This window comes from Amblyraja radiata, chromosome 4 (assembly GCF_010909765.2).
Source record: "Amblyraja radiata isolate CabotCenter1 chromosome 4, sAmbRad1.1.pri, whole genome shotgun sequence".
NCBI classification, from domain to species: Eukaryota; Metazoa; Chordata; class Chondrichthyes; order Rajiformes; family Rajidae; genus Amblyraja; species Amblyraja radiata.
Genome location: NC_045959.1, coordinates 96,976,624 through 97,003,803, shown reverse-complemented (window position 1 = coordinate 97,003,803; position 27,180 = coordinate 96,976,624). Strand labels below are relative to the sequence as shown.

At 40.0% G+C, this 27,180-nt stretch overlaps 1 protein-coding gene across 2 annotated transcripts in view; it reads left to right on the top strand.

The window, feature by feature from the left end:
• gli3 (GLI family zinc finger 3) overlaps nucleotides 1–27,180 on the top strand; it is a 380,662-nt gene that overhangs the window by 268,180 nt on the left and 85,302 nt on the right. For both annotated transcript variants that reach the window (XM_033019985.1, XM_033019986.1), the window contains exons 5-7: nucleotides 8,744–8,949; nucleotides 15,391–15,531; nucleotides 22,948–23,149. In XM_033019985.1, the coding sequence (XP_032875876.1) occupies nucleotides 8,744–8,949; nucleotides 15,391–15,531; nucleotides 22,948–23,149 (549 nt within the window). The remainder of the gene's footprint in view (nucleotides 1–8,743; nucleotides 8,950–15,390; nucleotides 15,532–22,947; nucleotides 23,150–27,180) is intronic.

The following is a 27,180-nucleotide window of genomic DNA, read 5'->3' as shown; positions in this document are numbered from 1 at the left end:
AAGAGAACTGAATGAAATTTTCAGTTATCATAGATTGAAGCATTCTGAAACAAATATAAAATAATCTTACTTGGATGACCTGAAATTAAAGCATATAATTAGTTAGTTACCTAATTGTAGCTAATTTCAGACTTCAATTACTAGATCTAAACATCTATCCATTTCTTAATAAATGATTAACATTTTTAAATAGCCTAAATGTCCAAATAATATTCACAAATAATTCACAATAAAACATGATTTTTAAATCTCATTTACATTAATTTATGGGCCAAATAGAAGGAATTTAGTGTTCAATTGCTGTAAATAAATGCCCATTTAAATCAGCTTTCCAGTGGGTCCCTGTGGAATGCGCTGGTTTAGAACGTTCACATTGCGGTAGATTTGTGCCCCAAATGCCCAGAAAAATACTGCGGGATATAATGGGCCCAAAATGAGCTTCTCGCAATATTAAACTTTGTATAAAGGGATCTTTAGAAGCCCTTTTTAATGTAAAAATATACAGCATACCTTCTGCTATTTGCTTTATGAGACCCTGCGGTTGCTGGCGGTCGCGGGTTTAGAGATTGATTTTTAAACTACTATAACTATTATTCAAGGCCTTTAAACCTAATAATAGCTTTTGCGACGGGGTCTTCCAGCGATTTTTCGTTAATAATTAACTAGGCTGAACATCTTCGATTTGAACAGCCTGGAGAAAATCGCGTTTTAAACCCGCCCCCTCTAAACGGCGCCAACATCGCGCACACTGGCTGGGGCAGATTTTCAAAGACGCTTCAGGTAGGCTTTGCAACATACCTACATGTTGCAGTTGCATAAGACGTTGGTGAGACCGCATTTAGAATATTGTGTTCAGTTCTGGGCACCATGTTATAGGAAAGATGTCAAACTGAAAAGAGTACAGAGATCCCCATCCTGGATCAGTCCAATCAGGGTTGTGTCATCCGCAAACTTGAGAAGCTTGACAGAGGTGTCTGTGGAGGTGCAGTCATTGGTGTGGCGAGAGTAGAGGAGAGGAGAGAGTACGCATCTTGTGGTGCTCCTATGCTGAGCGTTTGCGGGTCCGAGATATGCTTTCCTGCCTCACATGCTGCTTCCTGTCTGTCAGAAAGCTGGTGATCCACCGACAGAGGTTCAGTCAACTCCGAAAGTTTGGAGAGTAGTAGCTCTGGCACAATGGTGTTGAATGCAGAGCTAAAATCAACAAACAAAATTCTTGCATAGGTTCCCTGGCGGTCTAGGTGCTGGAGGATGAAGTGCAGGCCCAGATTGACCGTGTCATCCACAGATCTATTGGCCCAATATGCAAAATGCAGATGGTCCAGCAGGGAGATTATGATATTTTTCAGCTTGGCCATCAAGGGTCTTCAAGACTACAGAGGTCAGTGCGACAAGCCTGTAGTCATTAGGACCAGTAATCGTTGCCTTTTGGGGTACAGGGACAATAGTGGAGACTTTGAAGCAGGCAGGAACAGTACATCTTTGCAGGGACTGGTTAAAAATGAGTAATTGGGTGTGAAGTGGTGATTGGAGGGCATGGGTGTAGAAGGGCCCAGTCTTTGCAGACTGAGGTCAGGCTGTGAGTGGGTGTGAAGTGTTGGTTGGGGTGGGAAAGGGTCCACTCTTTTCATACTGGAGTGTTTCCTTAAGAAGGTGTGAAGTGGTGAATGGGAAGGAGAGGGTGCAGGGTCCATTCTTTGCAGACTGGGGTCTGGCTGTGTTTGTTGGGGAGGGGGTTTCAGGGTTACGTTTCTGATTTTCAAACCTGCTGTAAAACTCATTCAGGTCGTTCGTCAGCTGATGATTGTCCAAACGCTCAGCATAGGAGCACCACATGATTTCTTGCATGCCCTTCCAAACTGAAGAAGAGTCACTAGCTGAGAACTTGCTCCACAACTTCTCAGAGTACCTTTCCTTGGCAGCTCTGATTCCTCTTCTCAGCTCTTTATTGATTAGGCTATCTTTTAACTCTTTAACGAGTAGGCTATCGGCTTGACGCATATTTGCCCCCACTCACCCCCCACCCCCCCTCCCGATCTTGAAATGGAAATCTTACATCTGTATATAATGGTCCCATTAAAATGTATATTTATGTCACAAAATATGGAATTCATATTTTTCAGTATTGTTATCAAGGAAAAGAAAGCAGTTCCAATTGCTTGATATTATTTGATATTGTTTAATATTATTCATATGGAGGAGAAAATATAATAGCTCTAAAACCTACCTGAATTTTGCAATCTCACTAAAGATAATCCCCCTTTCCATCTCCCCTCCCCCATCCCCCTCTCCCCTACCCCCTCCCCCTCTCCCCTCTCTCTCATCCCGCCATCTTTCTGGCGGGGGGGGGCGAAGATGAAAATCATTTTTGCACAGTCATCTTTCTTAGATGTTCCAAATGTGATCATTATGAAATCTGTAGTCTAACCAGCATTAAATAGTTTTATCACCAATTCCTTACTTTTTTAATCACAGTCATTAATAATTAATTAATAATCATTCATTAATAATTCATTAATAATCCTATTTGCTTTGTGGAACAATCTCCTCAACATTAAACTACCTTCAAAGATGTGTGTAGTGCATGCTCAGGTTTCACTGTTCCTTTCAAATTAGCATCATTTTATTTATATTGCATCCTCTCATGATCGCTGTCACAAGGTATTGTAGTTTGTAGGAGGGAACAGCAGATGCTGGTTTAAACTAAAGATAGACACAAAAAGCTGGAGTAACTCAGCGGGACAGGCAGCATCTCTGGAGAGAAGGAATGGCTGATGTTTCGAGTCGAGACCCTTCTTCAGACCAGCCTGTAGTTTGTTTCTTTGTTAAGATGTTTGAATTAGTGATAACTGCTGCAGCTGTCACCAAGCTTTTGGATAGATTTGCACTCCACATGCTTATGACCAAAACCTCTTTACCTCCTTAATTGTATTTGTGCTTTTGGAAACAATGTGAAAAAGTTATTTTCAAATATTGCTTGACCCAGCCTAACTGCAGTTCCAGTCATTCAACCCAAAAGACAGTTATAAAGGTAGAGCACTTCCTCTCAAGAGCTCGAAATGTGAATTTATGGGAAATTGTATAGAAGAGCTATGAGATGAGATAGAGTTAACATGTTCCAAGGACTTTGTGAGGTAGACTGTTTCTTGTGCAGGATGTATTATTACTTTAGGTAATGCAAGACTACCAACTCTGAATTTCTCTATATCTTACTGTGGGTCAGGATTGTGCTCCATCTGCACACTAACACATCCAGTGCCGTGTATCTTGAGGCAGTAGCAATTTGCCATGCGGTGGCAATATAACAGCAAGCTATGCTATTAAAAGGGTGATGCTGGTTTACCAATAAAGATACAAAGTGCTGGAATAACTCAGCGGGTCTGGCAGCATCGCTAGAGAACATGGGTAAGTGACGTTTCGGGTCAGAACCCGAACCCGGACCCGAAACGTCGCCTATCCACGTTCTCCAGAGATGCTGCCTGGCCCGCTGTGTTATTCCAGCAATTTGTTATCTTTTTAAAAAAATTAAAAAGGTGCAAGGATTTGGTGCTAAAATCTCCTTATGGGATTTAGTAAGGTAAAGTTGTATGTCCTGGTAATACATCCTTATGTCATTCATATTGTCCTTAGCATATCCACAAAAACCAAAGACATGCATGTCAAGTGTTCTCTTCTGATTTAAACTCTGAAACACTCCCTTGAAATTTCAAAGTTTTGGTCGTGTCTAGATAAGCAATTTAAATTGCACTAAACAATGAAATACTGGGGGTTATAAATCTCATTATGGTGTGAGTATTTTGATGTGATGAATTAACTTCACGGACCATTACCTTTCATTTCTTTCGAGGGTTATTTTAAGCATTATCTAACTTGGGCTTGGGCATTAGGAGCACAATACAAGGCAGAATGCTCAAATTACCTGCATGATTTCCCCAACTCAATTTTGGCTGTACCTTGTGCATGCTCATTGTAATTGTGCATTCCATGTTGAATTTGCTGCAGCATGCCTGTCTCAGCAGCTGTGCATGAACATGGTTACAGGGCCCATTTATGATATTAGCAGTCAAAAGTCAGTTCCAAATGAAGACAACCATTGCAAGATCATGAATGAAGCATTGGCCATCCTTAAGCAATGAATAGAATAAAAGTTGTTACATGGATTGCCTCTCGTGGCAATTGCACATTTCAGGTATCACAGCATACAAGTGAACTTCTTTCCATTGTAAGGTTAGAAGAGGGCATGGTCGTTGAGGATTCCTCAGCAAATGAAACATAGTCATAGAGTGATACAGTATGGAAACAGGCCCTTCAGCCCAACTTGCCCACACCAGCTAACATGTCCCAGTTACACTAGTCCCACCTGCCCGCATTTGGTCCATATCCCCCCCAAACCTGTCCTGTCCAACTGTTTCTTAAATGTTGGGATAGTCCCTGCCTCAACTACCTCCTCTGGCAGCTTGTTCTATACGCCCACCACCCTTTGTGTGAAAAAGCTACCCCTCGGATTCCCATTAAATCTTTTCCCCTTAAACCTAGGTCCTCTGGTCCTCGATTCACCTGCACTGGGCAAGAGACTCTCTACATCCACCCGATCTAATTCGTCTCATGATTTTACACACCTCAATAAGATCACCCCTCATCTTCCTGCACCCCAAGGAATAGAGTCCCAGCCTACACAACCTCTGCCTATAGCTCAACCCTCTAGCCCAGGCTATATCCCTGTAAATCTTCTCTGTACCCTATCCAGCTTAACAACATCTTTCCTATAACATGATGCCCACAATACTCTAAATGTGGCTTCACCATCATCTCATACAACTGCAACATGACCTCCCAACTTCTATACTCAAGTCTAGCAAGTTCCACACATCATTTAGGCATTGCTAATAAGTGGCAAATAACATGTGTGCCACAAAAGTGTCAGCCAATGACCATTTCTCAGCATCTGCCTTATCATCACTGAATCCCCCAACTTCAATAGCCTCTGGGTCACCATCTACCAAAAACCCAAACAGGCCTTTCGGCCCACCAAGTCCGCACCGACCAGCGATCCCCGCACATTAACACTGTCCAACACACATTAGCGACAATTTACACTTATACCGAGCCAATTTGCCGACAAGCCTGTACGTCTTTGGAGTGTGGGAGGAAACCGAAGATCTTGGAGAAAACCCACGCAGGTCACGGGAAAAACATAGAAAACCCCGTACAGACAGCACCTGTAATTGGATCGAACCTGGGTCTCTGGCGCTACAAACGTTGTAAGGCGGCAACTCTACCGCTGTGCCACCATGCAGCTGTAATACCTACATAATTATGTGACTGCCAGAGCAGGGCATGAGCTGGAGCTTGACAGGATACGTATTGAGATGTTTTTACCAGTGGAACTATTCTGTTCCCCAGAGGGTGGATACTAGATATATTTATTATATATATTTAAGGTGGAGATGGATAAGTATTTGAAAGATTACCGAATTGAGGGTTAGAGGGGAACTGGCACAGAAAAGGAACTGAAGCCAGCATCGTGTTAATCAATAGAGCAAGCTTGGGGGCCTATGCCCTACTCCTGTTATGGCCTTTCCAGTAAATCAAGAACCTCAACAACAAGCAGAACAAAGTAGTAGCTTGATTCACACTTCATCAACTACATTTATACCTTCCAGAATTGGTTATATCATGTGTACCATTCAAAACATACAACAATTATCACTCCTAAACTTCTCTGGGGGTGCTTTCCAAGTTCCCTTTGTCTTGCACCAAGCAGGACAGTGGCAACACATGATAGCCACAAAGTGCTGGAGTAACTCAGTGGGGCAGGCAGCATCTCTGGAGAGAAGGAGTGGGTGACCTTTCGGGTCGACACCCTTCTTCAGACTCAGAGCAGCAGCACCTGCGGTTTCCCCTCCACATCACATGCCATCCTGACTTGAAACATATGTTGAACTCTTTCATTCTAGCTGAATCTAAATCCTAGAACTTCAGACCCCTTCACCAGAAGAACTGCAGCAGTTCAGGAATTCACTTTGTCGCCAATTTCCAAAGGGGAGTTAGGGGTGGGCAATAAACAATAATGTTGCCAGTGACGCCCCGATCTTGAAAAATGAAAAATTCAAAGGGCGTATTGCCCTATTTATTTCACCATAAAGACAAGCAGAAAATGCTACAAATATACAGCAGATTGGACGGTATCCATGGGGTGAGAATCAGAGAATGTTTGAGGTCAACGACCTTTAATGAAGATTATGGGTAAATGGATCAGTTGGGACAGATAGACACAAAATGCTGGAATAGCTGAGAGGAACAGGCAGCATCTCTGAATAGAAGGAATGGGTGACGTTTTGGGCCGAGACCCTTCTTCAGTCGGGAGGGGGAGACACAGGGTTATGGAGGGGTGAGGTGTGAAAATGAAACAACAAAAGGAACTAAGGTCAAGGAAAATGTAGAATAGATCATTATTCGCTGGGGAAGGTGACTACAAAGCATACAAATATATAATTTAATCAGGAGGATAGTCAGACTGGTTGGAGAGCTAGGATGGGGAAGGGTGGAGAGAGAGGGAAAGCAAGGGTTACTTGAAGTTAGAGGTCAATATTCATACCGCTGGGGTGGAAGCTGCCCAAGCCAAATATGAGGTGCTGTTCCTCCAATTTGCTTTGGGCCTCACTTTGGCAGTGGAGGAGGCCTAGGACAGAAAGGCCAGTATGAGAATGGGAGGGGGAGTTAAAGAGTTTAGCAACTGGGAGATCATGTATGGCTGACTGAGCGGAGGTGTTCAGCGAAACGACAGATAAATCAGAAGGGAAGGCCTTGTGTGATAATGTGTGGCCAAGAGTGATTGAATAATGTGGGATGGCACCAGCCAAATAGGAAGAAATTAATCTGAAACCAGAAGAGGAGACGAGGAAAAAGTGAATGCAAGAAATATGGAACTCAGTACCGGAAAAGCTGTATTTGTTAAATTTAGTGGTGGACCTTAAAAGCTCCATCAGAAAAGGAGATGCTGTTCCTTACATGGCACTTCATTGGAAGAGTGCAGGGGACTAAAGACTTGGCGGGATCTTAGATAGGAGAATTAAAATGACAGAGCTGAATGGAGACCTCTGCAAAATGCATGCAATTTTCATTTGGTTTTTCAAGTCCAGAGGAGAGGCCGCATCGTGAGAGACATATGTAGTCCTGTATCAAATATGGCTCTCTGCACGCTCCATACTTGCCTAACACCATTATTTGCATCTATTTCGGGATGTGACAGTGGGGCCAAATTCAACAAACATCATAATTGGTTTTAAAAAAAAATATAATGTTAAGATTCATTGTAACCGTGCATGATCTTTTGTGACCAGATGATTTTTTGCGATGATCATAAAATATCATGGCATATGTATTCATCAATTGCATTTTAAAGATGATCAAGCAAAAGAAAGCGAAAACTGTTGAGTACTTTAAGTATTCTTGTGAAAGACTATTTACAATGGAAGGAATAAGTGATCTGGCTCTCCTTGATCAATGCAGCTAAATCACTTTCAATTGCAGTTAGCCTGAATACTGTGCTAGAGCAGTATGAGAGGCCAGCATCGTCAGAATTTGTCTATTTAACTCTGAAACTGCCTTAATTATTGCACTTCAAGTTATATATGTCAGTGTTAGAATCAGATTGTATGAAGATTACACTGTATTCAAAGTATGTTATGTATAATGGCATAATGAATAGTTTGAAAAGGGATCAGGGTTTGGTTTGTGTTTACTTCTTTGATCCTTAAATGTTGTAAAACATTTTGCACAATATCTATTTCATCACATTTAATTTTGCATTATTATCAGCCATTTTGCAGGGAATGCATGTTATAATAATTGCTAACTTTTACCACATGTAATACGAAAGGGAAAAATATATGTAGTTGAAATATTGCAACGTGCAATGTCATAGACAAGTAAGGAATAACAGTAGCTTGGTATTCCCTACGTCCTGACCCTCTAAATTTGTTTTAGTGAGTTTTAGTTCCCCTGGAGATTAACTTTGATCTTTGTCGAATTCAGATATTTCAAGCCCCTTGTAACTGATAACTAAGAGGAATTGGTTTCTCACATCAGATTACAGTCTGTCATGGTGATTGGTGCCAACAGCAAACACTGATGATCACGGTCTCCAAAACTCTGCTGCTACATTCTCATTGCATCAAAGGAATGTGCTCCCCCCACTGCTTTGACAGCTGCTCCCAGTGGCTTTTTCCTTACACAGTAAATTAATTGGAAAAACAGGGGACAAAAGCCATTACGTGGGGTCAGTGCTGCAGCTAACTTATGATGGCCTCTAATGACTCTGTTTCGCAGAGAACCAGGTTACTGGAGCCAAAAACTGTCCCTGGGAGAGGACAGGAATGAGAGCCTCACAGATATCCCAGCACGCTTATTATAATCACTCAGCTTTAAACCAGTGCTTCAGTGTAAGAATCTGATGACAAAACTGTGTCAGATGCCTGCTCAATGCTATCCTAGCGCAACTCAAGATGTAATCTTATTGAGATTTTTTTTAATAAACTGTGCAGAAGGACCATTTTGTAAGATCCAATTAATCATATCCTTTAATATTTCTGTCTGTTTTGACCAGGGTATTTTTGATCTACAGTTTAGTATCATGCATGGTTATGTCCAGTTTGTGGAACACAACCTCATTTGATGAAGAGAAATGAATGTAAAGTTCTTAAGATTTTCAGCGCTCCTCTGATAATGTTTTCCGTTTCAGGCCTCACTCCCTTTCAGGCAGCCCAGCATTTTCCGACATCTCGCTCATCAGAATTTCCCCACTCAGAACTCCTGTAGGCACTTCAGAGCCTGTGTTTAACCCACCGCATCCATACATTAACCCCTATGTGGACTACATCAGGTCTCTACACAGCAGCCCCTCTCTGTCAATGATCTCAGCAGCAAGAGGACTCAGCCCGAACGACGGTGAGCAACGTGTAAAGTTTTGCTTTCTTGGCGTGGATAAGAAATGGTGATTTAAAATCGTATTTCAGCTTAATGATTAAATTATCACAAACATTTTATAAAAATTTTTTTTTAAATTAAAACATCACGTTATTAATGCAACATTTCAAAATGTTAATGAATTTATGGTGGTGTCTATGTACACAGTTATTATGTGTTTTTGTTTAAGTGAAATCCACTTTGAACAAAGACTTATTTTTCATTTATTTTACCACAGCAGCTTATTTTCCTCAGTGTTGCAAAGTCTGCTACATGTAGTACTGCATGAACCCTGCAGTGTATCAGCAATGGCACTGGATGACTTGAGTTCCTGGAGATGATGCCTGAATCAGAGCAGCAGGAAAAACAGAGACAGACTTTGATTTTTGAACATTTTACATGGAAAAAATTAAAAACTCATTCCTACCATCTACCACACTTCTCAAAAAGACAGTAGTAACATAATTGTTGTATTATATTTATAATTCATTACCCACGAGGCAAATAGCTTCTGTAAACATTCAGAACTCAAAGAAGACAAACCAACCAGTAAGAAATATGAGCACATTAAATTACAATCTAAACACAACGTACTTGTGCTATAACACCAAGATAAGCCACTCAACTATGAAAACCAAGCCCAAAGCATTATGTAACTATCGAACTGAATATACCAACTAATGCTAAGGACAATAACTAATTCCATATGCAATAAACAGCTACCTACTTGCAACTAGCTCATTTAAAAGAAACTGATCTTATTTATGCAAATATATAATTGGGGTTATCAAGTGAGCATCTCCCTTCACTGGTGTTTTATTGAGTTAGGCCCACAACACCTCAGGAAAGCTTAAGTTAGTTCTGGTACCTCAGAACAACCCACCTCAATACCTACTCTCACCACTGATGCTACCTGTATCGACTAAATAAAGGAAACTACAGGCAATTAACTCATTCTACAAATGCTAAACACCTGCATCCTATCTTCCACTTATCCAAGCCCATCACTAAACTAGTATTGTGTTCTATAAGTTTCAAGGGCTTGAAGGCCACAGGTTGTAAATGGAGTTGGAAGTTATCACTTCGTTACACCAGCAGTTCAATTTATTGAGTCCTATAACAGAGATACCCACTATCACGTAACGGAATTGACATATTTTTGCTGACAATTTGTGCTGTGTTGAAATCACAGTACCTCCCTGAATGCTCAACAGCTCCCTGCAGGAGGAAGGGGTGCTCCAGGGTTGAATCCCCTCATGCCTAGATGGTCCCCTCAGTGACCAGCAGCATGATTCATCAATAAGGGCCTGTGTTTGGATTATGTGCAAAATGGGAAATGGTCTTTAAATACATGATCCATGAATAATATCTGCTCTGGAATCTAACACAGCAATCTGATATATCATCCTAAAACTCAATCAATGAGAGAAAGTCCCTTAAAATGCTATGGAGGGAGAATTCAGGTAAGAGCAGAGTGGGTTGAACTAGTTTTGCTCCCTACAAGTAAACACCACAAATATTGGATGCACCTTCATTTTTTCAGATGAGTTATCTGACCAAAGGTCTTTATAATTGTAACAATACCTTCTGTCATAAAAATAAAAAATTTCAGTGGTTAAAAAAGGCATAACATTTGCTTCTGATGAGATGAACATTTTATATGTTCTACGCATTACTTGTTGCTTTATCCTTGGTGAGTTGATTGAGTTTCTGAAGATGTGACCTAAAAGGTTGATGAGGGCAGAGCTGTTAGCATTGCATATATGGACTTCAGTAAGGCACTTAACAAGGTTCTGCATGGTTTGCTGCTGTGGAAGGTTAGATCACATGGGATGCAAGGAGAGATAGCTGAAAGAATAGAAAATTGGCTTAATGGAAGGCAGCAGAGGGTGATAGTGGAAGGTTGCTTTTCAGACTAGAGGCCTGTCATTAGTAGTGTGCCTCAGGGTTTGGTGCTGGTCCCATAGATGTTTGTCATCTATATTAATGATTTGGATGAGAACGTACATGGCATGTTTGTAGATTAATATGGGTGGTATTTTTGATAGTGAAGATGGTTGTCAAAAATTGCAGCAGGATCTTGATTGGTTGAGCAGGTGGGCTGAGAATTGGTGGATGGAGTTTAATACAGAGAACTATGAGGTGTTGCATTTTGGGAAGTTTAACCAGGGCAGGACCTACATGGTGAATAGCAAAGCTCTGGGGAGTTTTGTAGAGCAGAGTCATCTAGGAATAAAGGTCAATACGTCATTGAAGGTGGCTTCACTGGTAGATAGGGTGGCCAAGAAGGCTTTCTGCACAATGGGCTTCATCAATCAGAGCATTAAGTATAGAAGTTGGAAGTTCACATTACAGTTGTACAAGAGATTGGTGAAGCCACATTTAGAGTATTGTGTTCAGTTTTGGGCACCCTGTTATAGTAAATATGTTGTTAAGCTGGAAAGGGTGCAAAGAAGATTTAGGAGGATGATGCCAGGACCTGAGGGCCTGAGCTATAGGGAGATGCTGAGCAGGCTAGGTATTTGTTCTTTGGAGTGCAGCATTATTTATTTATTTATTTATTTGGTTTTTAAGCTTTAAAAAGAGAAAAAAGTAAAGAAAGTGAGAAAGAATCGTGATAGTGTGAAAAGGTGATCAAAAAGAAAGACCCATTAAGCAAAGAGTTAGGGAAAAAAGTTAAGAAATAGGCCGTAGAAAAGAAAAAAGAGAAAAAGAAACAAAAGCTCTATTATGAAGACCGAGCAGAAAGGGGTATACCAACTTCGTATTTTTCATCCCCCCTTACCAGATCCTGAAACCATTTATTTTAAAAATACTGTTGCACCTTATACTAGTGCAGCATTATGGGGATGATCTTATAGAGGTGTACAAGGGCATGAAAGGAATAGAGAGGTAAATGCACAAAGCTTTTAATGCAGAGTAGAGGAATCAAGAATCATAGGTTTAAGCTGAGGGGTGAAAGATTTAATAGGAATCTGAGGGGCAACATTTTTAGAAGAAGGGTGATAGGTATATGGAACAAGTTTGTGAGGCAGGTACAATCACGTGTTTTCAAAGCATTTGGACAGATACATGGATATGATAGGTTTAGAGGGATATGGACCAAACGCAGGCAAGTGGGACTAATGTGAGATGGAGCATGTTGTTCAAATGGGCAAGGTGGGCCAAAGGACCTATTTCCATGTTGTGTGACTATAAATGAACTGAGAAAGTATCCTCTTTTATTTTGCCTCTTTCACCTTCCCCCATATTAATTCCAGGCTACTCTTGCTCATTATGTCTACCTCAACAAACCCTTGATATCATTGCCTGTAACCCTACTTCCTGCCTTGCATCCCATGCTGGTTGATGTTGTGCATTGTTTTTGTTCTTCAGCTGTAGCTTGATATCCCTTTAAACCTGCTATCATCTTTCTTATTCCCTCATAAGGTCATAAGAAATAGGAGTAGAATTTGGCTATTCAGCCCATCAAGTCTACTCCAACATTCAATCACGGCTGATCTATCGCTCCCTCCTAACCCCATTCTCCTGCTTTCTCTCCATAACCTCTGACACCTGTACTAATCAGAATCTATCTATCTCTGCCTTAAAAATATCCACTGACTTGGCCTCTACAGCCTTCTGTGGCAAATAATTCAACAGATTCACCACCGTCTAACTAAATAAATTTATCCTCATCTCCTTCGTAAAAGAATGCCCTTTAATTCTGAGGCTATGACCTCTAGTCCTAGACTCTCCCACTAATGGAAACATCCTCTCCACATCCACTCAAAGCCTTTCACTGTTCAGTAAGTTTCAAAGAGGTCCCCCTTCATTCTAGTAAACTCCAGCGAGTGCAAGCCCAGTGCCGACAAACGCTCATCATAGGTTAACCTACTCATTCCTGGTAGACAAAAATGCTGGAGAAACTCAGCGGGTGAGACAGCATCTATGGAGCGAAGGAAATCGATGACGTTTCGGGTCTACTCCTTCCTGGGATCATTCGTGTAAACCATACACTTTGTTGTTATCCAGTTTATAATATTGGATGAACTGCAGTTTTCTTCAGTTTAAGTTAAGGACTGAAGCCAATGTCTTTGGTCTCTGCCACGAGATTCATTTCCTTGCCAATGTATCAATCTCTCTGGTCACTCTCTCAGGCAAAATCAGGCCATTTGCAAACTTAGCACATTATATATCCTTGCATTAAACTTTAACCCACACATTTTCGCCATCACAAAGACTTAGTTTCTGCCACCACATTATCAACATCTTTACATCTGTCAGAGTTCTTCTTCTGTGAAAGCCTTTACCTATGACTTTGTTTCTCAAGGCTCAATAGTCCCAAAATGTTCTGGACTGATTTCCCATCCTGCATATTTTTTAGACGTCACATTATTCAATGCGTTAATGCTGGCTTTCTAGTTCACATCAAATACTGTATCAAATACTCAACCATTCTTGTAGTTACTCAACACTTATAATATCAAATTTGCCTTCTGTTTTGCAGTTTCATTCCCTGAATTTCATGCATTGATTCACGTTCTCTAATATTTCTCTAATTTCTTCCGGCCCTTCAACCCCAACCCCACAATTCTCATTCTGGATTATTATGGATCTCCACCCATCACCACTGCAAAATGATTCTATCCGGCCTACAATATGGAATTTTGTTGCTACAATCTATCTCTCCCTGTTCCGTGTGCGCTCCTTAAGAAATATTTGTTGCACCATTCCCTTTTTTCGTCCTACAGCTTATCTTTATGTTAGCGCATATTATGAAAGCAGTTGTACAGGGCCCGAGTGTGACCACACCTGAAGTATTGTGTGCAGTTTTGGTCCCCTAATTTGAGGAAGGACATTCTTGCTATTGAGGGAGTGCAGCGTAGGTTTACAAGGTTAATTCCCGGGATGGTGGGACTGTCATATGCTGAGAGAATGGAGCAGCTGGGCTTGTATACTCTGGAGTTTGGAAGGATGAGAGGGGATCATATTGAAACATATAAGATTATTAAGGATTTGGACACGCTGGAGGCAGGAAACATGTTCCCGATGTTGGGGGAGTCCAGAACCAGGGGCCACAGTTTAAGAATAAGGGGTAAGCCATTTAGAATGGATACGAGGAAACACTTCTTCACACAGAGAGTTGTGAGTCTGTGGAATTCTCTGCCTCAGAGGGCGGTGGAGGCCGGTTCTCTGGATACTTTCAAGAGAGAACTAGATAGGGCTCTTAAAGATAGCGGAGTCAGGGGATATGTGGAGAAGGCAGGAACGGTGTACTGATTAGGGATGATCAGCCATGATCATATTGAATGGCGGTGCTGGCTCGAATTACCGAATGGCCTTCTCCTGCACCTATTGTCTATTGTCAAATAGTAGTTGTGTTTTTTTAATCAATGTACAAACAGTTGAACAATGTTGGGTATTGAGATGAATTATATCTGTTTTTTTGCATCCAATGCTCCTAGTTTCAATTCCCGTGCAGGCTTAAAAAAAATTCAAATATTACGGATGAATATTATGTTAGCACCCTGATTAGATACTTGCCTTTTGCCTGATTAACATTGAGGAACTTACATCACGTAACTATGCTGTGACTGCCATAGATTGAAATTGCAACGGTAAAAATACGAAGAACCCTGTAAAAATGACCGACGAGGGGTGGAACAGAAGCATTAGATGATAAAATCTGGTTGAACTCAAACATTGCCTGAGTTATTCCACAACTTCCTGGTTGAGCTGACTCTATGAAGCTCTAGATCTATGCTCATTCAGTTGGCATTACAAATTGAAATAATCCCCCAAATAAATCCTGGCATCTTCTTCAATGGAACGATATAGTGTGATGCAGGGTGTCATCATATTATGAGAATCAACTGAATTTATTAATAAATGTCTTCATCCATCACTTTGCTCTTTCAATCTTTGATATTAAAGCATATGTCTGGATAGGGTATTAATTTGAAATAACTTTTCAAATCAATTTTTTTTAAATTGTTTGAAGAGCAGTAGAGGTTTGTGAATATTAGCATGTCCATGGAATGTAACTGACTCATTTTGTTTAACATTGTGAGGTTGGATTTTGTCCTTCTGATCATTGTAATAAAATAATAAGTCAATAAAAATAAAGTATTTAAAAAAAGAAAGCAAGGAAGAATTTCATTGTCCCATCTGGGACACATGACAATAAACTCTCTTGACTTGACTTGACTTGACTTGACTTGACTTTACGACTTGACAATTACTCTACAAGAGAAATATGCTCATGTATTTTATCATGGTCTACGATGTCTTAAAGCAATAGAGAGGCTTGAATGCTGATAATGAAAACATAGTAGACATTCAAATCAGTTATTGATAGTGTCTGAAAATGAAATGTAAGTCTAGTTATTGGGATTTAATTTGAATGACCTGGGTAACAATCTCAAATCTTTGTTTTTTCAGTACCACATGCTGGAGTCAACCCAGCAGAGTATTACCACCAGATGGCTCTGTTGACTGGTCACCGTAGTCCATATAGTGACATCCTCCCTCCGCCTGGCACGGCTAGTGCACTTCACATGGACTATCTCCATGCAATGGAGGGTAGGTAACAACTCAAGAAAGCACGGATGAAAATTCATCAAATGGAATATTCAGTTAAAGGTCTTAAAATTGAAATGTGGCAAAAAAAATAATAACTTTCAAGAGACAAACCCGTGCTCTGTCATTAAAATTGGTGTATTTGAGTATTATCAAATGGGTGAATAAGGTTTATGACAGAGAGGAAGGTACACAAAAATGCTGGAGAAACTCATGGGGTGCAGCAGCATCTGTGGAGCGAAGGAAATAGGCAACGTTTCGGGCCGAAACTCTTGGGTTTCGGGCCAAAACGTTGCCTATTTCCTTCGCTCCATAGATGCTGCTGCACCCACTGAATTTCTCCAGCATTTTTGTGTACCTTCGATTTTCCAGCATCTGCAGTTCCTTCTTAAACGTTATGACAGAGAGGAGTTGGCAGATTGAGGCTGGTGAGGATTTTGAAGCCATCATTGAGCTCACAACAAGGCGGCATAGCGGCGCAGTTATCAGAGTTGCTGCCGCACGACTGCAGCAATACGAGTTCACTCCTGACCCGTGCTGTGTGTTAGAATGTACACATTCTCCCTGTCAATGCATATATTTCCTCTGGATGCTCTGATTTACTATCACCTCCAAAAGGTGTGCAAGCTGAAATGCTAATTGGTTACTGTAAATTGCCACTAGCGTGTCGGTGAGTGGTAGATTCTGAGGGAAGTTGATGTAAATATGGGGAAAATAAAATGGGATTCAATTTAAATTGGAGCTTGATAGTCTATCTTTATTTGGTGGCCCAAGTTCCTGTTCCCATGTTATATATCACTCTATAAAAGTACATTTGATGATCCGTGATTCCAATGACATGCCTGTAACTCAATGATGGATTTTTTTGCAAAAAAGGGAACAGTTGGAAATGGAATGAGGTGCAAACATTAACCATGTATGAAACGACTAGTTTCTATGCAATGAAATGTCTGTTTTACTTTTCTATATAGAGTACGGCAATATGAAATCATATTTTGAGTGAAGGAAAAAACCTAATTTTATTCCCATTATTAAATAACTGATAATTGTTGAATAAATGTGCAGTGCTTTTGTGCACACTGATATAATGAATATAATTTATCTTGTAGTGTGAAAATTAAAAGATATGTAACCTTCCAGCTGAGGAGAGTCTGTTTAGGCATTATGTTTAATCAAAACAATATGAATTTAGCCTCTTTCTTTTTACGAAGCATTTTAAAAGTGTCTAAACACCAGTTCCTGTCAAATTTCAGTCGGCATTGCCATATCCTCATGTCTTCCCTCTTCTGTTACTACAATTGAAACAGAATCATTCAGAACGTTAAAATGACTATTACTGTACACGATGCAGTGAATTTTAGAAATGATTTAAAATGGGCGGCCAAAGACTAGGATTCGATCCTGACTATGGGAGTTTATATGTTTTCCCTGTGACCGCGTGGGTTTTTTTTCCATTGCTCCTGTTTCCTCCCACACTCCAAAGACATGCAGGTTTGTAGGTTAATTGGTTTCTGTAAACTCCTCCAGTGTGTCGGATGCAAAAGTACGATAACATAGAACCAGCGGCCAGTGATCACTGGTCATCGTTGACTCGGTGGGCCGAAGAGCCTGTTTCCATGCTGTAGCTGTAAACATAAACTAAAATGTAAACATTAATCTTAATCTTATTTGATTAGCTGAAAGGAGTTTTACTGATCCTATTATATGGTTTGGTTTCTGCAGAATTGCTAGATTTCTATATGATTGTAATATTCAGTTACCTACAGTAACTTAAAAACTGAAAGCCAATCAAGTGAAATATTCTGAATGCTAAACAAAGTCCAGTCAGTGCTTACGTATCAAATTCCTTTCATTATTGCTCTGTTCAGGCAGTGAAGTAACTGCTAAACTGTATGTAAATCATTTGATTCAAGATTCAAGAATCTTTTGATACTTTGATACCAAATCAGATGCAAAATCTTTAAAACCATTATTAAATATCAAGAATGTGCTTTCTGTCCGACAACTTCTAAGTCAATAGTGACATATTGTCATGAACCAGGGAAGAATAAGGAGTTTGGCATTGAAACTGAACGAGAGACTTAAGACCAATGGACTATAACGTTAATCTCATTTCCCAAAAGGAAAAGAGAGATTGATTGTGTAGAAAGGATCTGCAGATGCTGGTTTAAACCAAAGATAGACCCACAACGTGTAAGAAAGAACTGCAGATGCTGGTTTAAACAGAAGATAGACACAAAAAGTTGGAGTAACTCAGCAGGACATGTAGCATCTCTGGAGAGAACGAATGGGTGATGTTTTGGGTTGAGACCCTTCTTCAGAAACACAAAATGTTGGAGTAACTCAGCGGGACAGGCAGCATCTCTGATTGATGGATATGTGAGATCAATGCAAGTTGGTACAAGGTAAAAGTCTATTTTTTCATTAATTTCCCGTGAGTTTTCCTCACCCAATTCCCGTTAAAGAAAAGCTATTGCAGTGTCACCCCATTCTCCAAAGCTATATGGTAAAACTCAAGAAGATGAATTGCATTTCTGGATGTCGTAAAGCACATTGCAGTGAATGAAACACTGTTTAAAATGTGTTTGATGTTACAATTGGATAATCAACTACTTGGGGTTTAGTATAAAAATAATTGGAGGGAAAAATTTCCTCCTGCCCAGTGTTTCAGTGGGATCAATATCAATTTGCAAGTTTGTCTCTTGAATCGGAAAGCTGAGAGTTCACAAGCATTACAGAGATATATCAACAAAAGTTTAAGCTGGCTTTCTGGCACGTTATTGCACTGTCAAAGGCATTGCCAGCATCACAATCTCCCCTCTTACCTTGATGTTTCAAAGGTTTCAAAGGTCTTTTATTGTCACGTGTACCAATTAAGGTACAGTGATAGTCATAGATGCAACAGCATTATTCAGAGGAGTTGTCCAGGGAGTCTAGCTAAGATTTTCCCCCTCAACCATTATCTAAAAACTAATATCAGTCCATTATATTTATTGCTACTTTTTAGAACAACATTTGCCTCGGAACTTTCCACTTTACGACAGTGATGATACTTCAGACTATCAAAATAGTGATTGATAATGGAATCCTCCTTAAGCAGAGAATAAGTTGAGTTGTTCATAGTGTGAATTCAGTGCTGAGAGAAGGAGCTGTCATGTCCCCAGTTCATTTAGTTGTTTATATAATTTGAAACTGGATTTACAGTTTTGCTGATTGTTTCATACCTTAGTGTAAACACTTATCAATGTAAAACATTTTTTTATAATTCGCCCAAATAAAAGACAGTTATTGTTTAATTTATAGGCGAAAAGGTTGCGTGGCAGAATTGTAGAGTCAGAATTTGTGAAAGCTGTCCCCAGATGAACAAATGTTTGTATGTAATCTCTCTAGCATCGAGTCAGAAGCTGGAGTGTAGGTTAAATCCATTTTTTTTTTGCATATGTTTTCACTATGGATTATTGCAAATTACCCCAAGAATCAATGGGCTAATTTTAGATAAAAGGTACGGACTTGCAAAAGTCAAGGAAAGAAGTATTTCCACGACTCACAAATCACTGGGACCCACTTGCCGACAGCCCAGGATTTTTAAGAAAGTGGCAGCACAAACAGTGGACACATTAGTTGAAATTTCAAATTAAGTTAAATTCCAGAAGGGTACCAGAAGGTTGGAAAACATCCAATGTGACTCACTTGTTCAAAAAGGGAGGGAAACTGTCGGCTAGTCAGTTTAATATCAATTTCTGGCAAAATGATAGTCAATAGTCCGAGGAGAAATTTAGAAAAGCTGAATATAATCAAGCTTTATCAGCATGGTTTTATTAAAGTTATATCATCATGTTAGACAAATTTGCTCAAATTCTTTAAGAATATTACAGTGAGAGTTGACAGAGGGAAACTCATAGAGGTTGTGTGCTTCGATTTCCAAAAGGTATTTGACTAGGTGCCACATAAGAGAATGGTGCATAATTTAAGTGACTCGGGTGTGGAGAAAATGTTTATGCACGCATTCAAAACTAGCTGTCACGGAGAAGACTAGAGATGGAACATAGACACTAAATGCTGGAGTAACTCAGTGGGACAGGCAGCATCTCTAGAGAGAAGGAATGGGTGAATCAGGGTCTCGACCCAAAACTTCACCCATTCCTTCTCTCCAGAGATGCTGCCTGGCCCGGTGAGTTACTCCAGCATTTTGTGTCTATCCTGGGCATAAACCAGCACCTGCAGTTCCTTCCTATACAAATAGTTGGAATAAATTAGTGTTTTTCAGGCTGGAGGGTTGTAACTCCAGGAGTACCCCAGGCATCAGATTTTGGCCCTCAATTATTCGCCGTTTACCTTAATGGTAGGTAAAGGAAATGTCATGCCTGAACGACTGAAAGAACCTGATAGTTGTTGGAAAGTAGCTGTTCCATGTTGTTTTGCACATTAACCATATCAAATATTTTGCCTGGCTCTGTTTTTTTGCCCTTTACCAATGGTGACATGAATTGCCCTCTCACAGTGTGTTTTGTCATCCTCCAGACAAGGTTCACTTCTGTTTTCCTTCAATTTTTGGCTTTGCAACGGGCAAAATCACATCCATGGTTTTTCTGATGTGGTGTTAAGAGGTCTAATATTGCATAGATTTTTTCAGCAGAAAGCACATCACTTGGCCTTGCATATCATTGCCAGAGGTTTCCTTGTGCTCCATCACCCTCTTGCAACATTCATTTGGAGTCTTGTTTCCCATCTACATCTCGCTTTCCCTCAAAGGCATCTGTGCCACTTCATGTGAGAGCATTCACTGAGAAATAATACACATCTTTATAAATTGAGGCTGAGATTATATATCATTGCTGAGATCATTATCATATAACCATTATAATAAAGTGCATTTGAAAGAACCTTTACTCAACAGTGGACTAAATCCAAAACAATGGATGATTTACATTGATACCAAGCAAATTAACCTACAAACCTGTACATCTTTGGAGTGTGGGAGGAAACCGAAGATCTTGGAGAAAACCCACACAGGTCACGAGTAGAACATACAAACTCCATGCACCTGCAGTCAGGATCGATCCTGGGTCCCTGTAGCTGGAAGGCAGCAACCCTACAGCGCCACTGTGCCGCCCAGTAGGTTCCTACTGGGATTTAATCATAATCATAATCATACTTTATTAGCCAAGTATGTTTTGCAACATATGAGGAATTTATATTGAGGTTAATTAGAACTATAGTTTAGAAACTCCTCTTTTGGCCTTTAAGGATGCACTCTAGAAAATGGAAACAATTCATAAAACTTCATGTAGGAAGGAACTGCAGATGCTGGTTTACATCGGAAGATAGACACAAAATGTTGGAGTAACTCAGTGGGACAGGCAGTATCTGTGGAGAGAAGGAATGGCTGATGTTTTGGGTTGAGACCCTTCTTCATAAAACTTTGGATTAATTTTAATTGTAAGAGGAGCAGGTGATAAAATGATTATTGTTAAGCACCTAATTTTATTATACAAATGGTGAATTTCAGGTAAATTTTAATGTTTGCATACAGTGTGAAAATCTTTAAATGGATACTGATAAAAAAATGCAACTGCTAATATTGGGTATTTGCTGAAAAACCTGCTTTGTTTGCCTTAACATTGAGAAATTTAATATTCTAGTCTGAAGTTTAATTATAATGCCACTAGTAATATGCTTTTGTCTCATGTTAAATTCATAATGTCTGCATTTTCCATCCAATTTATAAAGGACAGGATACTCGGAGCCTGCTTAATTAGGGTAGAAAGAAAATTGTTTGAATTTTACGCTCATTCATATTGTACTGGCAAACCTCTGCTAATATTACCCAGCAAAGACTAAGAATCTTTCACGATCCAAATTCATGTTTGAGTATATACTCTTGATTTTTGTTTTGAAAATCTGTTTAATATCATTCCTTGATAATTGAGTGGAATGAATACAATGGAAAAAGAATTATGCGAATTATGAAAAAAGAAATACATGTTTGTAATTCAGGAACAGAATTGGCATTTGATTGCCAATAAAGGGGTGGTGTCATAGTTTAGTCTGATTAGATCCACGAGTTGGTCAAACAGCGTTTCTTTTTATATCATACCATTAATCTGGCATTTACACAAGAACGGGTTTTGTCATGTTTCTTGAAAGGAGTTGGGCGACATCAACATGGCCCAGCTTCTTAGCCCCACCTCATCCTAACGTGCACCATCTCTCCCTACCCCACCCCACCCTACCCCATCTACATTCTTAGAGCTACAAACATAAGGTATTATAGTCATTCATCCCAGAACTTTAATTTGCCTCCGTTACCAGCGAATCTCCGTTATCTTACATTTTGTTACCCTATTAGTGATGGAGATTATAGAGATAGGAATTCGGTAATGTTCTTTTAATCATTTTAAGATGCAAAAAAAATGGAATGAAAATTCCCCCGAGCTCCTGCCCCCACATTCACTTGCAACTTGGACAGATGAAATGTGATCCTAATGTGCTCAGCCCTCATTTACAGCTGACTATGAACCACAGTTAAATTATTACTCTGGTCACACACATTTTGTGAACAAGCATAAAAGACATCTTGTTTGTTTTATACATGTTCCATTTTAGTTTAGTTTAGTTTACAGATGCAGCGCGGAAACAGGCCCTTCGGCCCACCGAGTCCGCACCGACCAGCGATCTCCGTGCATTAACACTATCCTACACACATTAGGGGCAATTCACAATTATACCAAGCCAATTAACCTCCAAACCTGTACGTCTTTGTAATGTGGGAGGAAACCGAAGATCTCGGAGAAAACCCACACAGGTCACGGGGAGAACGTCCAAACTCCGTACAGACAGCACCCGGAGTCACGATCGAACCCGGGTCTCCTGGCGCTGTAAGGCAGCAACTCTACCGCTGCGCCACTGTGCCGCCCTAAAAGGTGCCCTTTGAGCAGCTGAAGGTAGCCATAAAACTGTACTATTTATATTCAATTTGAAATTTCTCAACTTGTATTTTCTATACAGTCAACTTTTGTTCTGAAGGTTTCCTTATTCCTGGTGCAGGACTGAACCACTGTCTCACTGGTTGTGGTGAATTAATGATGTGAATGTCTAAGCAGCCGTCAGATTCATAAATCACTAGAAATGAGAGGGGCAATACATAGAAGCCTTTTCTTTTTGTTTAGCAATTTATCATTTTGCTTGCACATTAATAAACACAGCTCCCCTGAGGTAAGATAGTGGAAGATAAATCCTTCTTTCTAATTTTTCTCAATTGTAGCCAGTAGATCACAGGTGAGAAGTAAGCTGCTTATCAGAGAAAGTCATTTTTTGAGCATCCTTCTGCACATTACTTGGGCATGATGAATAAATGGATATTTTGAACATGAAATACTACATGGTACTCTGCTCTAATTCTTTTCTTTAATGCAACAGGCTGCCGATTCCCCAGTCCAAGGCTGACAGCCAGACCAAGCCGAAAGCGCACCCTGTCTATATCCCCATTGTCTGATCCCAACTTTGACCTTCAGACGATGATAAGAACTTCCCCCAACTCCTTGGTCACCATCCTCAATAACTCCCGCAGCAGCTCCTCCACCAGTGGCTCCTATGGTCACTTATCTGCAGGTGCAATAAGGTAAGAGGGATTTGCCCTTTCTCAGGGATGATTGGATGTGAGACTTCATCTTGGTGTATTCAAGTGATTTATGGTTTGATTTTTTAAAATCTAATTGCATTTTCTGCTTTATTTTCTAAACCCCGTTTTCTCCTTCTGCCTATTTTCTGCAATGTTTGCGTTGTTAGCCCTGTATTTAGATGATTATTTTGTGGAGTTTTCTTGAAGTATAAGTAGTTGTCAAGGATGGATTTGTTGCTATTGTTTAATTAAATATTTTTATGAATGTTCCAAATTTTCCTTTCACATAGAGATAAAAGCCATTCATTATTTCTGCTGCATGGCATGTATTTCCATGTAAAAATGTCTGTTTAACTTTATTGTAGATGATTTTTGTCGATTGAAAATTTTCTGCTATCCTCAGTCTCTCTGTACTAAATATCTAAAGAGGGCTTGGTCATGAATTGCTAACTGCAGTCAAATGATCCAGGTATGAGACAGAGCCAAATGTATCCGCTAAATAACTCCTTCATGACTTAGCTGTTGTGAGAGAAATGCTTGCAGCCTCAATGTAGATGTCAGTAATTTGGTGTCAAACTTAATTGTTCCATTGCTGCGATCTTGCTGGGTGAAGAAGGTTGGGTTTAAATATCACTGTTGATGCTCGGATTGAATAGACTGAAGTGGAGGGAAATTGTACCACAGCAATTCACATGGGGGGTTTTCCTTCCTCCTATTGATTAGAAACATGTAAATTTTTGGTTCCTCTGATGTTTCTACCTGTTTTGCCGTTGGTGAATTAGTCTGATTACAAGACCGCTTGTTACAGACTGATGTAAAGCTCCCTTCATGGTGACTGGAAGTAAGTCTGTTGTTGAAGGTGGCGTCTGTTGTGTCTCTGAAGCTCTCTGTGCAGCCAGGAATAGCTCAAATTTCAGTGTCCCAAAGGGGTAGCAGGTATTTGAGTTGCAGTAGTTAAGAGAAGGCAGGGAGATCCATTGAGCTTTGCAGATTGTGAGATGGCATTTAAAAATATCCTGATTTTAAAAATATGGTTACATAAATGCTAAGTTGACATTATTATCAAGCCGTTGTCACTCTAAAAGAATATTGTGCAAGTGGATTAAGATATACGTGAGGCCCAGAATTTGAAATACCATTGATGATATCAAAATGTAATCATTAATATAGAATTTTATACTGAGTGCATAATGTCTCTTTAATTTCAGACTTTTTTTCCCCCCATTTTGAGTTATCTGGTTGATGAGTTTGCATAAATGATAACCATGATACCTTTTGAGGTAAATTCGGATATTGTAATGTCATTTGCAGTTCAACTAGAAGAATAAACAGCAGAATTTGGACATTAAATTGAGCTAGCAGCTAAAGCAGCACATAGTCCTCACTGCCTGAAGAGGATCAGCCCAATCTTTGCATGGAAATATTAAAAACCTCTGCAGTGGGGCAGATGATGGTGTGTTTTTGCTTCATGGTTATGTACAGTACATAGCATGAATTAACTCTTACTCATCCGAAGTATAATACGGTGGAACATGGTCAAAGTCTCTACTATCCTGTTAGATAATTAGAGGAGAGAGTTAAGTCATTTTGCTTTTTGATGAATGGGTAGTATGTTGAGAAATAAATTGGACAAACTGCTGGTGAGCTCGGTAAACATGAAATTTACCATTAGAGGTATGCTCGAGAACAAATTTTGAATTTGATATGCATCTTCTGATTAATACCCTATCAATCATCCCTACTGTCTGCCACAGCTTTAGTCCATTGGAATAATTCATGGCTACACAGGCACATTCGCAATGCAGAATAGGCTTTCGAAGCAAATTTTTTTCACGTTTCATTCAGAGGTTTAGATTTTTTTTTTCTCCTGATTTGTTGTTTGCCTTTTTTTTATTCCCTCGTTTGTGGATCTTTGTCTTTATATCACTTGAGGCAAGTGACATTTTTTTGAGCAGGCTGTGTGAAGTGTTCATCTATGTGTAAACCTGACAGAAGTCAATCCTCTTAGCCCAGAACTGGGACGATCCAGTGCCAGTGGTAAACCAGATGCCGTTACACACAATTGCGGTTGCCATTTATGCTGTTGCTTCCCATGGCATGGAAGGTAACACTGTAACATATCATGTACCTCATACTTAATTTTTCTCAAAACCCTTCTCCAATTACCATTACCCCCTGGTTTGTTCTTAACTTGAAAATAACTGCTGCTCCCTAAAAACATTACAATCATAAGGAACAGTTTCAAGAGCTCAGTTTAAAATTATCAGTGTGACTTTTACAGACAAATTCTACCAGAGTTGTTCTGCAAAGTGTTCCAGTCAGAGCCTCTAGTTTACGCTACTGATAATACAAGAGATTTCATGATTGTGGGGAATGGATTTGGCAGCTTGTTCATTTATTACCAGTGTTGTGGTGCAAGTTGACATAGAGTAATTCAATTCCTCTTGTGATTTGCTGTAAGGCATTCACGGATTTTTATTGGTGTTTTGAGAATCGTGTTCTGCATTTTTCCAATTTTTTTTCTAGAATACCTGAAGCGAGGGCAGGGTGTAGGGGGTAAAAATCACATTGTCTGCCAACAATGTTCCCAAATTGCAAGCTTGGATCTTTACTATAATGAACCATTTTTATTTCATGGGTGTATGTGATCATGAGCAATACATTCCTATTTGCCCTTGTGAAAGTGGTATGAGCCATTTTCTTTGAATTACTATGATCTTTTTGGTAAAGGTGCCCCTGAAGAGTGTAGTTAGGTAGGAGTTTCCAGCAGTTTGAAACACCAGTGAAGAAAAAATATAATTCTGCCAGAATAGTGCATTACGTGAAGGGGTACTTGCATGCGGTTGCTTTGCCTTGTGCCTGCAGCCCTTGTATTTCTGTGTGATAGAGCTGAGGGTCCCCTCAAGAGAACTGACAGATACTGAGTATCTGCGTAGATGGTGCATAGTGAGCCCCAATCCAGAAATTAATAAATGTTTTAGGTGGAGAATGTGTTACTGATCAAGCAGGATGTTTTAATCTAGCATTATGTTGATCTTAATAAAAAGACACAAAGTGGATACAAAGTGGATACAAAGAATTTTCGTGCTTTCGAGCTTTCTCCCCTATACTCCCCATCAGTATAAAGAAGAGTCCTGACTTGAAACGTTGTCTGTCCATTTCTTTCCACAGATGCTGCCTGACCCTCTGAGTTCTTCCGGCACTTTGTTTTTTGGAGTGTAATGTGGGTAATAACAATGTCCCCAATGGCTGCATTATCTGGAGATTGTCCTGTTTGTGGTAATCAGGTGCAATTCCCATTGCTCAAGTTTGAGTTAATGCTGTGAGATTATATGGAGTCTGAATTAAATATTGGAGCCGACCTGCCAATTGTACATCAACGTGGGCCACTATGAATGGGGCCTCCTTAGGGTGGAGATGGACATTATCCAGAGTGGACACGTCTGGTACAATTCTGCAAATATGCCCTTGTCAGGCTATCGTATGACTGGTCTCTAGTACAATGCTATCCAGATTTGGTGTGCTATGCTTCCCTTCTTCAGTCAAGACATTGAATACAAGAGTCAGGAAGTCATTTTGCCGCATTATAAATGTTGGTTAGGTTGTATTTGGAGTATTGTGTACAATTCAAGTCACCTCGATACCGAAAGGATTTGGAAGTTATGGAGAGGGCATAGAAGAGGTTTACCCGAATGCTGCCTGGTATTAACATATCACAGGGCATTAGCTATAACAAGAGGTTGGACAAACATGGATTGTTTTCTCTGGAGTGCCTGAGGTTGAGGGGAGACCTGTTGGAAGTATTATATAACATTATGAGAGGGAAAGATAGTGTAGACAGTCAGGGTGGAAATGTCAAAGGCGAGTGGGCATGGTTTGAAGTTCAGAGGAGGAAAGTTTAAAGGAGAAGTGCGAGGCAAGTTTTACACAGGCAGCGGCAGGTGCCTGCAAAGTACTGCTGGGTGGTGGTGGAAGCAGATTCATTAAATGGTGTTCAAAAGGCTTTTAGATAGGCACATGGATATCACACA